Below are 11755 nucleotides of genomic sequence, written 5' to 3'. Positions count from 1 at the left end.
ACACAAAAAATAATCCAGTTGTTTTTAGGTGACTTGTTATTTCACGAGATGTCACGTTTTCTTGCTTCATGGACATATAATTCCTATAAATGTGCATGGGAGTTGAAGGAACATAAGAAAAAAAGAATATACTGTATTTTGGAACTAATTTAAAGCTATTTAATAAGCATTATAATGTCAACACATACCAAATATTCTTGATCTACCAAATTTTAATCTGTAGTTTTACAATTTAGTCTTAAAATAGTACCAAAAAATTAACAAAATTTCTAAGCATTGAAGTCGGATACCTAAAATATGTTTAATTAAACGTTTAGGACAACATACCAGATATGCTGCTTCTTATAGCTGGACCTGAAACTCCTTATGTTTCATAAATATTAGCACTGCAAGCATCTGCAAAATAGTTATTTTGGCAAAATTTGTCACAACGATTAAATATATTTGTACTGATCTGCCTCTGCGCTTCCCAGTTTTATCAAAGAGCCTGGCTCAAACATTAGATCTACAATATACTCTTGAGGAGGAAGTAGAAGCCCAGCTATTCCTTGAGGAGAGTCATCAACCAATTGAACTTCATTCCAAGCTCTGTTATAATCGCCACGAACTAAACTACAGCCAATGCCAATTCTGTCTGCTATCACCTAAAAAGGAAAGAAAAAGGAGTTAATCGCAGTTAATACATGTAGCTTCTGTGATATACAGCAAGACTAAGAGATGCTTAAAAAGGAAACAAATACCTGAAAGGCCAAGAGCTTTCTTGAAACAGACTTTGTAAATCTCTAAAGTGTTCCAAACTGCAAATCTTTATTGTTGGTTCTGCCTAGAAAGTGTTGGCTTTTAAATGTTATTTCTACCATATTCTATACACATGAAAAAAACTCATTTTAGCTCTTTTCAGACACTGATACATTTGTTTATCAGCCAGTCCTTCAGATCTCAAATGAAGTGCAACACCCACAGCACCCAGCAATGTTTTTTTCTAGTTGGAAGACTTATTTCCGAATAACATTTTGAAGAACTGCCTATACAAGCAGTGAGGTGTAGGTACACTGCACACATTAGCTAGTATGAAATATTAAGTGTAAAAATGTAACATTTTTATCAGTGTAAGTGTAGGACTGCTGCTTCACTCCAAAGCACACTCCTAGCTTTTCAGCCCTGCAAATGTGGGAAGCAATAAAATGCAAGGTAAGTGTCTGCTAGATGAAACACCCGCCTTTCCTCTGCACTGCGCTATCACTGACAGACCTATAATGGTTTCCAGCTACAAAACTGCTTTTGCAGAATGTGTCTGCTGCAAAGGAATGAAATCCTGAAAGATTTCTAACTTGTTACAAGTGGACAAGGATATCCATTGCTTAGACTGCTGTGGCTTCAAGAGAGATGACCCATGCCTACAAAGGCTTCTTAGGACAGTGGAGGGTAAGAGAACATCAGTGCTCCTTCAGCACAACTAATTCATGCCCTCAGACCTCCACAAAATGCGTCAGGAACTTTCTTTCCCCGTGGATACCATAAATTTAGGATTGTGGTCTTTCTCCTGTGTACTGTTTCCTAGGTCCTTCCCGCTTAATGTGCTAGGTTCTCTTTTTCTTTCCATCCAAGAAGGAGAAAAGTCCAGCTACCCAACAGCCAAGGAAAAAGGACGGGACAGATAAGCAGGCTGTACCAGTACATCTTCACATGAAGACAGAAGAAATGAATCCTCCTAGTCTAAGAAACTAGACCATAAAAGCTGTTATATCCTGTCATAGAATACTGGATAGATACCAAATAAAAATTGTCCCAACAATTTTACATTTGCAGCGTAGAAAAAAAAGGAAGCTGCATAATTCAATATTTTACACTTTACAGAAAAAGTAAAATGTTTTGACTCCCAATAAAATATTCTGGCTTTTTGCCATTTATCAAGTATTCTGCTGATATCACTTGAGACAATTTAATGACAACAAGAATGTTCACAGAAAGAAGCGATGCTGGCTTTCATTCATTGGGAAATCAACTTTGCCAGTGAAAAACGACTTAAGTGTATACAAAAGATTTTACATGAATATAAATATTATATTATACTGATGCAAGTATACTTTAGTTTATAATATCCATTTAACATCAATAACGTTATGTTGTAAAATAAATGTTAATGTACCTTGAAAAGTAAAGCCCTGTGATAGAATGTCCCTTTTTTGACTTTCCCGATAGGCACAACGTTGCATTTCAGTTCAAATTCTATTTCACTTATGTGAAGTTCCCAGCTGAAGTCATGTAGGTTGTCTCTTTCAATTGGGCCACCCATCTTGTCTGCAACAAACCTGTTCCAATGTAGACTGGGATTAATTACATCTATAATTCCTCTTGTACTTCTCACAAAAATACAGCAAAATGAAGTGTATACAAGCAATAAGTGAATGACATATAAGACTAATACTTTTGCTATGTTTGCTTTAATTATTTTATTTAGTAACTCATATTTTAAATATGCTCACTGTTAAATACAGATAACCATAACTCAGGTCATTCACATTTGTCACAGATGTAAACCAAGGTGCAACAGCTGTCAGCAGAGGTTCTGGAGAGGTCTAGTATAGGCACAAAGTCCTCAGACAAAATCACCAATAATAGTGTAATTACTGAGGAAGTAGTTCAGAAGCTAGTGTTCATCCTTACAGCTAACAGATTACATGAGCTGCATATTACAATCCCCAGCCCTACCACTTGTTTCAAATAGTAATAAAGGTGTGAGAATCCATATGACAAAAATACAGCCACAGGTAATGACCCCAACATAGGAAAGCAACTATATCCAGAAAGGGTACTTCAACTTCTACGTGTTCTTTCTTATTCAGTGTTAGGGTTACGGTTGGACTTGATGATCTTAAAGGTCTTTTCCAACCTAAATGATTCTATGATTCTATGATTATATTGAAGCCATTATTTATGGGTAAGGGGCATGTATTTATGCATTAAAAAGAATGGCTCAGTCACAGAAACAGAAGATCAGAACTCACGGACTGTGCAAATGCTGCCAAAAGCACATGTCTTTGGGTGATTGTGCACCCACAAGGTCAAGCCCCTACCTCCTCATACACGCACCTTCACCTCCCCTATGCATGGCTCCTGTATGTAAAGACCTTTGTTCTTCAAAGTGTCCCCAGCCACAGGCACAAGTGTTATTGAGGACTCTCACTCTGGACAAGGTGTTGCAGAGCTGACATGGGAATCACAAGCCACTGCTTCAGGCAGGGAGCTAAAATCTGCATCACCTCCTCTGCAGTAATTGTGAACAGGTTCTGCCCCCACAGTACATGCAAGGCAACCTCAAATGCTGTATTTCTCAAAAGCTAGGGCCTGAGGAGGTAGTGGTTGTAACAGCATGGGTACAGAGAGTTATCACCGAGCAGGCTAGACGTAGTATCTTGAAGTTGGGAATTACTGGATGAGCCTGAAGAAGGGGGGTGCTTGTGCCTACAGCCAGCCCTCAGCAGAGAGAGCAAAGCTTCTTGAGCCTATGTGCACACCACTCCCGCGTGCACACAAAGATGTGCTGCGTGTGTTTAAAAGGAGACAGCCAGCGCTATGGTGTGTTCCATCCTCTACCCTGGCTCCCTCCCCGGTGAGCAGAGCAGGAGCCCTGCTCGAGCTGCCAGGCTGCCGAGGGCTGCTGCAGCTGCCTCCTCCTCCCCTTCCCATTCAGCACACGCTATTCAAGCAGCCGCTCAAAACGGAACATACACATAAAAATCCCCACAGAAAACACTCTACTTAAATTTCCCGTGATTGCTTCGCTGGTTGTGTGTCTGCAAGTATTTCATTGGTTTGTTTGAAGAGCAGATTTGAAAGAGCATTTTATGGATTCCACCTTGAGGAAGGCAGCATGATTTATACACAGCTGGATAGTTAAGGATGAATATCTGTCAAATTTTGCAATCAACAGAAAAGTCATTCCTCATATCACATTAGACCACTTCATTAAAATGGGAGTTAGTAGAAGTCACAAATTTTGTGATACTCAGCAGGATCTGATGCCAAACTCTCCAGGTTCAGGAGGTAGCCAGGAAGCTGCTAAGACAGTAAAGGTTAAACTAAGGAGAAGATGAAAGCAGACACACTGCTTGGAGATGACAGTGATTGGTGCCCAGGCTGAGTAGTTAGTGAATCTAATCACAGAATCACAGAATCACAGAATGTTAGGGATTGGAAGGGACCTCGAAAGATCATCTAGTCCAATCCCCCTGCCGGGGCAGGATTGCCTAGACCATATCACACAGGAACGCGTCCAGGCGGGTTTTGAATGTCTCCAGAGAAGGAGACTCCACAACCCCTCTGGGCAGCCTGTTCCAGTGTTCAGTCACCCTTACCGTAAAGAAGTTTTTCCTCAAATTTAAGTGGAACCTCCTGTGCTCCAGCTTGCACCCATTGCCCCTTGTCCTGTCAAGGGATGTCACTGAGAAGAGCCTGGCTCCATCCTCTTGACACTTGCCCTTTACATATTTATAAACATTAATGAGGTCACCCCTCAGTCTCCTCTTCTCTAAGCTAAAGAGACCCAGCTCCCTCAGCCTCTCCTCATAAGGGAGATGCTCCACTCCCTTAATCATCTTCGTGGCTCTGCGCTGGACTCTCTCCAGCAGTTCCCTGTCCTTCTTGAACTGAGGGGCCCAGAACTGGACACAATACTCCAGATGCGGCCTCACCAGGGCAGAGTAGAGGGGGAGGAGAACCTCTCTCGACCTGCTGACCACACCCCTTCTAATACACCCCAGGATGCCATTGGCCTTCTTGGCCACAAGGGCACACTGCTGGCTCATGGTCATCCTGTTGTCCACTAGGACCCCCAGGTCCCTTTCCCCTACGCTGGTCTCCAACAGCTCTGTCCCCAACTTGTACTGGTACATGGGGTTGTTCTTGCCCAGATGCAGGACTCTACACTTGCCCTTGTTATATTTCATTAAATTTCTCCCCGCCCAACTCTCCATCCTGTCCAGGTCTCTCTGAATGGCTGCGCAGCCTTCCGGCACATCAGCCACTCCTCCCAGTTTTGTGTCATCAGCGAACTTGCTGACAGTGCACTCTAATCCCTCATCCAAGTCATTAATGAATATATTGAATAGAACTGGTCCCAGTACCGACCCTTGCGGGACTCCGCTAGACACAGACCTCCAACTGGACTCTGTCCCGCTGACCACTACTCTCTGGCTTCTTTCCTTCAGCCAGTTTACAATCCACCTCACTACCCGATCATCCAGACCACACTTCCCCAGTTTAGCTGCGAGGATGCTGTGGGAGACCGTGTCAAACGCTTTACTGAAATCGAGATAGACCACATCCACAGCTTTACCATCATCTGTCCACCGGGTAACATCCTCATAAAAGGCTATCAAGTTGGTTGAGCAAGACTTCCCGTTGGTGAAGCCATGCTGAGTGCCCCTAATGATCCCCCTATCCTTGATGTGCCTAGAGACAGCACCAAGAACAAGTTGCTCCATCACCTTTCCAGGGATGGAGGTGAGGCTGACTGGTCTATAGTTACCCGGGTCCTCCTTCCTGCCCTTTTTGAAGACTGGAGTGACATTCGCTTTCCTCCAGTCCTCAGGCAGCTCTCCCGTTGCCCATGACTTAGCAAAGATGATGGAGAGTGGCCTAGCAATGACTTCCGCCAGCTCCCTCAGCACCCGCGGGTGCATCCCATCAGGGCCCATGGATTTATGGACATCCAGGTTGCTTAATTGGTCCCTGACCCAGCCCTCATCAACCAAGACAGATTCCTCCTCTATCCTGACTTCTTCTGAGGCCGCAGGGGTCCAGGGCTCCTCAGGACAGCCTCCAACAGTATAGACAGAGGCAAAGAAGGCATTCAGTAACTCCACCTTCTTTTTATCCTCTGTCTCCAGGACCCCCACCTCATTCATCAGTGGGCCCACATTACCTCTAGTGTTGGCTTTACCTGCAATGTATTTGAAGAAGCCCTTTCTGTTGTCCTTGACCTCTCTTGCAAGGTTTAATTCCAAGGAGGCCTTAGCTTTCCTAGTTGCCTCCCTACATCCTCTGACAACAGACTTACATTCCTCCCAAGTGGCCAGCCCCTCCTTCCACGATCTGTACACCTTCCTCTTCCACCTGAGTTTGCCCAGCAGTTCCCTGTTCAACCATGCAGGTCTCCTGGTACCCTTCCTTGACTTCCTACCTGTTGGGATGCTCTGATCTTGAGCTCGGAAGAAGCAGTCCTTGAATGCTAACCAACTATCTTGAGCCCCCTTACCTTCTAGTACCCTGTCCCATGGGATTTCCCCTAGCAATTGCTTGAAAAGGCCAAAGTTGGCCCTCCTGAAGTTCAGGGTTGTGATTCTGCTAGCTATTCTGTTCCTGCCACATGAGATCCTGAACTCTACCATCTCATGGTCGCTACAACCAAGGCTGCCCTCAACCTTCACCTCTTCAACCAGACCCTCCTTGTTAGTGAGGATCAGATCCAGCAGCGCTCCTCTCCTAGTTGGCTCATCCACCATTTGCATCAGAATGCAAATGATTCACACATTGATAACAACAGTCTGTATACGCACCATTGCAATGTTCTGGCACTATTAAATCATCAGGATATTAACTACAATAGCACCTAAAAACTACACTAGAAAAATGTCTTGTGCTTTTGGCTCTACAGGAAAACAAAATACAAGAGAGTTTCTGTCCCGAGGGGTTTCCAAACCAACCAGGCAAGCGCGATTGTAAGAGAAAGAACAGACATGATGCACATAAGTTGCAACAGTCTCAGTATTAGGTTAGGGTTTTGGCCTGTGCATTTAGGCTCTGCAGCACCTGGGTCTCTCCTGTTCCTTGATGATATAGATGCTATATGCAGCTGATGTGTTCATTGGAAAGGATCGGTACAGATATATAAATGTGAAAAAAACTGAAATTGTCCATATGAATATTTTCAAAATGAGAAATTTGTACCCTTTTTTTGCAAGTATATTTTATTTTAAAAAAATTAAACTAATTACAACAAAATTAGAAACAAGTAGCTTAAAATCTAAAATTACATCAAAATTCTGGACCAAAGCTGATTTGGATTCCAATTAAGGATAGGAAAAATAACAAATTTGGAAAAGTTGTCCTTGGATGAGAAAACTGTTATTTTACCAATTCAACTTATTTGCATTATTTATGGAAATACAATTCGGTACTCACTGTGCAAGAGCCACAACCTGTTCCCGGGTAGTAGTTAGTGGTAGAATTGTTTTGGAAGCATCATTAATGTAATCCAGCAAAATGAAGTCAGGTGGTGGTAGCCAATGTGAATTTTCTAGATTTATTTCATCCTGGACTTTAGATACAATCTGAGTAACTTCTTTCATTTTTTCGTCTTCTTTTTTCCCCTTCCCTTTTCTTACATGGAAAACAATAGACGCTTATTTAGAATACTGTAATCTCTAAAGTCCATATTCTAATACAGTAGTTCTCCAACAGGACATTTTAGACAAACTGATTTTGGGGGAAACATAGGGGAAATCTTTTCTCTTGATAATGAATAGTCAAAAATCTACAAAGCTCTAGAGAATATTTGTGGAACATGCCCTCAGGAGATGGTAGGAAATAAATTACACTAGCTCCATATTAATATTCCTGTAAATTATCATTTTATGTTTGTTTGTGGCTCTGATATGCTTTTCCCATATGTGGATTATCTAGGGGAGAAGACACTCAGCTGCGTACAGCTACATAATAATAATAACAAGTTTTTAGAGAGTATATAGGAAACATTTGTAGGCAGTTACCATTTGGTTGCATATGGTCATAAAAATCATGAACTCCCATGAGTTTTTACTCGATAGAGATCTAGAGTTCAAATAAAGGAACAAATGGTATCAAGAGCACAGCTGAAATCTTGACAGGACATGCTAAGTGTTAGTCTCTGTAGTTGCAAATCCATGTACTTCAAGCATTATACAAACTACAACATGGTTTGTCAGACGAAGATTTTATACGAAGACATCTGTTTTTTCTGACTTTTTTCACTGTACACATGACATTTCTCACTAATGTTCAGAATCTGAGAAATGACTGTGATCCTGAGCAGGCACCATAAGCACCTAGCAGAGGCATAAATGAAATGCTTGTTCTGCTTAGCAAGAATACTGTGCATTTCACAAGTTACGCAGCAACTATAAAATCAGTATCTCACCAGAGGTATCGTTAAGATCTATATAATCAGACAGTTTAGGATTTTTCATTTGTGGGAACACATGGAACTTGTGTTTTGTAAGCATTATGTCTTTTTTCAGCATAGGTCCTGAATAGTTCTAATGTGAAATATGACAATTTCTTTCATTTGTTTAACAGTTCTGGCTTATTTTTTTAAATCTATAATAATTCTGGCATTCTTGGAAGGAAAAAAAAAGAAATAAAGAACCACTAAAGTACATGGCTCCAGGGCACACTATCATTATTGTATGTTTTTCAAATTATTCTTAACATTTTTACAAAGAACAGCATTCTTAAGACAGAAGGCATTGGACAAAGCAGAAGGGCATATACCATTATCAGTAGCCTAATTCAAGCAATTTGTCTTCAGAATACTTTGCAAACTTTTCTTTTACCTATTGAGATTTATCATATTCACAAAAGCCCTTTTCATAGATTTCATAAAGTACGTTTTTTTAGAAGGATAGCCAATTAAGATTTAATCTTCAAATTATAGAAAATTCACCACCCTCTTAAATAAACTGTTCTGGTTATTAATTACACTTATACTTGAAAAAAGCAGACAAACAGTTTTCTTTATCTAAGGTGACTCTATTTAACTATAGCCAGGAGACCTTACAATGCTAGATTGAACAGCTACTTGCTTCTCTATTTATACACTTATGATTATGGTTAAGAATACCCTGTTTAAAAAAACCTGAATTATTCTCACCTGTCTGGTGTCTGACTTAGCAGGTTTTCAAAACAACAATTTCTATAAATGGTACCATTCTTGTTCCTTAACCATTCTGCTATCTTTTTCCTGTCCTCTTTTTTATCCCCATTTTATTTACCAATAGGAATTGTAACATCAGAAAAAAATCACTCTTTCCCAAAGCTGTCTTACTACTCGTGAGACATACATGCTGCAAATGCAGAGGAACATTGCAAAGGAGAGCTCATGGAAGTTAATAGTCTCCAAGCTGTTTCTGATTCCTGTTGCAACTTCAGTATAGAAGTCCAATGAGTCACCAGAGAGCCAGTGTGAGGAAGAAGGCAGCCAATACAATATCCAACCACCTAAACACAGCCACGGCACCTATTTTCTTTCCTTTTTTTGCACAGCTTAATGCCTTGGCTGTCTTTAGAAAAGGAGTAAATGAGCATTGGAAAGTATTTCGTTAAATGCTGTACTGGAACATAGCATCGCATAAATGCACATTTATCAGTCTACATTAACTATTATCTTTTAGCCCAGTCAATGTGTATATCAGATATGCAACTGTTTGATCAAAAAATGTTGCTGTCTATGCAAAATATGTCAAACTATCAACTAGGCACATCCTCTACATCTAATTCAAACACTTCCAGCAGACAATTACAACTGTCCTTTCTCTTAGCTTTCAACTATGGTTTATATAAAGTAGTATCAGTTTTTCAAGACAATGGCTTTAAACTGTGTTCAGTAGTACTTTGCAAAATAGTGATGAACAGAAACATATGATGAAAGGAAAAAATTATGTAGGGAAAATGTCTAAGCATGTTTGAGACTTGGAGTCAGATACTGACCTTCAAGTAACTCCCATATATCTCACAAGTTAGTAATAATAATGATGTATGAATTACGGATTCAAGATGAATGACAATGGGGTTATAAATCATACAACTTGATCATGACATTCAAAAGCAATTATTTCATACTTGAAGAAAGAAGTCTTCGTACCCCTGCAAGTTTACTATGGGAAATTGAGCGAGGTATTTGTTTTTTTCTAACGAAATTTTTTGGCTTTCTGAAAGTGTTATGTTTGCTAACAGAGCAGTCATTTATTGTGTAATCGACATAAATTACATTAAAAAGCAACTATCCAAGGTTATCCTCATCTTGCACTGTAATAAACAAAACATATTATCATGTCAGAACAGGTGTCTCAGCTCTGCACAGCTGCTTGAGACTATGCAACATGGTCTATGACTCTAGAGCATCTTCTGAGATTAAGGAATCCCCCACTGGTGCAGAGCAAACATAACTGGAGCTCAATATCTCCCCTTGCCTCCTGCTCCCTTTGAGTAAACTGGCATATGCACGGTGGGTCATGACCAGAGCATTCTGGGCATTGGGAGGAGCTGGTAAATGAGCAGAAGTTAGAATAGGGCTGGTAAGACACTCAAGATGCAGTATCTACTTTTCTGCATCCTGAAACAGGAACCTTCCACAATGAGATTCATATGATCCATTTCAGGTATCTACTACAAAATGATTTAGACTGAATTCCAGAAGTGCTTGCAGTCCAAACAGCTAGTCAAATGTAAACGTATGCCATGTAAGTCAATAACTTTTGGATAGACTTACCTCACAATTCGGGTCCTGATTTAAGTCAGAACCTCAACCCTTCACAGTCAGTAGCTATTATCTGTCAACAATTTGCATGTCAGTTCTAAACAAACGGATACACATACAATTCAAAGTATAATACCTTAAGCCTTTTTCTCTAGTGCTGCTTTTGCTCGATGAAGACCATGGTCCAGATAACTCCTGCTTTTCCTCCATTGGAGATCCCATTGAACTATTGAGATGACAAAGCAGGTTCCAATTTTCTCTTGATTTCATCTCTCAAGCACACAGATACATACATACACAGAAACATATAAACAGTCTAAGAAATCAACCACTATCTCTACGATAAAAGGCCTGTACAGACAGTAGCATATCATAGTTTATGGATGAGCTCCAAGCTAAAAATTGCAAATATAGTACTTCAGTTCCTACAACAGACACTCCATCTCTCCCATTTTTTTCAAACTCTGCAGCGCTTAGCATTTTGTAATGCCCACCACTAACTAGAATTAACAGCCCTGAGGCATGGCCAAGGTGCCCTATATCATAAAATAAGGAAAATTATGAGGTAAGGACTAGGATCCACAGAAACCAGCATAATAAATGGTCAGCTCACTAAGTAAGCTAATAGAAAAGCCGAGGAGAGTTGTAGGTTACATCACGTTCTTATCAAGGACTAGACACCAACCCATTGATGGCAAGGAGGCTCTATTTGGACTGGTTTTGGAATCCTGAACATTCCCCTAGAATTCTCTGAAAGGCACTGTTGTGGTCGTGATTGTGCTGCTGTTTTACATCAAGAGTTGCTGGTTCAGTTGGGAGACCATGGTTCAGTTTTCTTCCACAGGAACAAACTAAGGGTTAAACATTTTATATTAAAAGTCATCAACACAAGGACTAGAACTCCAGACTTAACTCTCTCAGATAAGTGCCCTAACAGCTGAAGTAGAAAGCTCTGTTCATTATGCCTCTTCGTTGGTGAGCAGTTACAACGAACTAGAATGAGACTGCTAAACCCCAAATATCATGTGATCAGCTGCCTGCAGGTGGGAGGGACGGGCTCAGATCCTCTTTCTGTAAAAGAAGGAAATTAATTTCCCACAACCAGGTTAGAGATTCTGACCTATTTGGTATGAGCAGACACATCCACCAGATCAGTTCCACAGAAAGGACTGCGGGACTGTACCTAGTGTATGGTATGGATCAGAAGGAGCCCTGCAAGAGCAAGGCATTTTTAGGTTT

At 40.7% G+C, this 11755-nt stretch overlaps 1 protein-coding gene across 1 annotated transcript in view; it reads right to left on the bottom strand.

The window, feature by feature from the left end:
- Positions 1-434: 434 nt before the first annotated feature.
- Positions 435-11755, bottom strand: part of ARMC3 (armadillo repeat containing 3) — a 62818-nt gene continuing 51497 nt past the window's right edge. Inside the window, 4 exon segments of the mRNA XM_068405179.1 lie at positions 435-644; positions 2150-2312; positions 7186-7383; positions 10653-10742. Of these exon segments, the coding sequence (XP_068261280.1) occupies positions 435-644; positions 2150-2312; positions 7186-7383; positions 10653-10742 (661 nt within the window).

Source organism: Nyctibius grandis, chromosome 7 (genome assembly GCF_013368605.1).
Source record: "Nyctibius grandis isolate bNycGra1 chromosome 7, bNycGra1.pri, whole genome shotgun sequence".
Lineage (NCBI taxonomy): Eukaryota > Metazoa > Chordata > Aves > Nyctibiiformes > Nyctibiidae > Nyctibius > Nyctibius grandis.
This window is presented reverse-complemented; position numbering and strand designations above follow the sequence as displayed.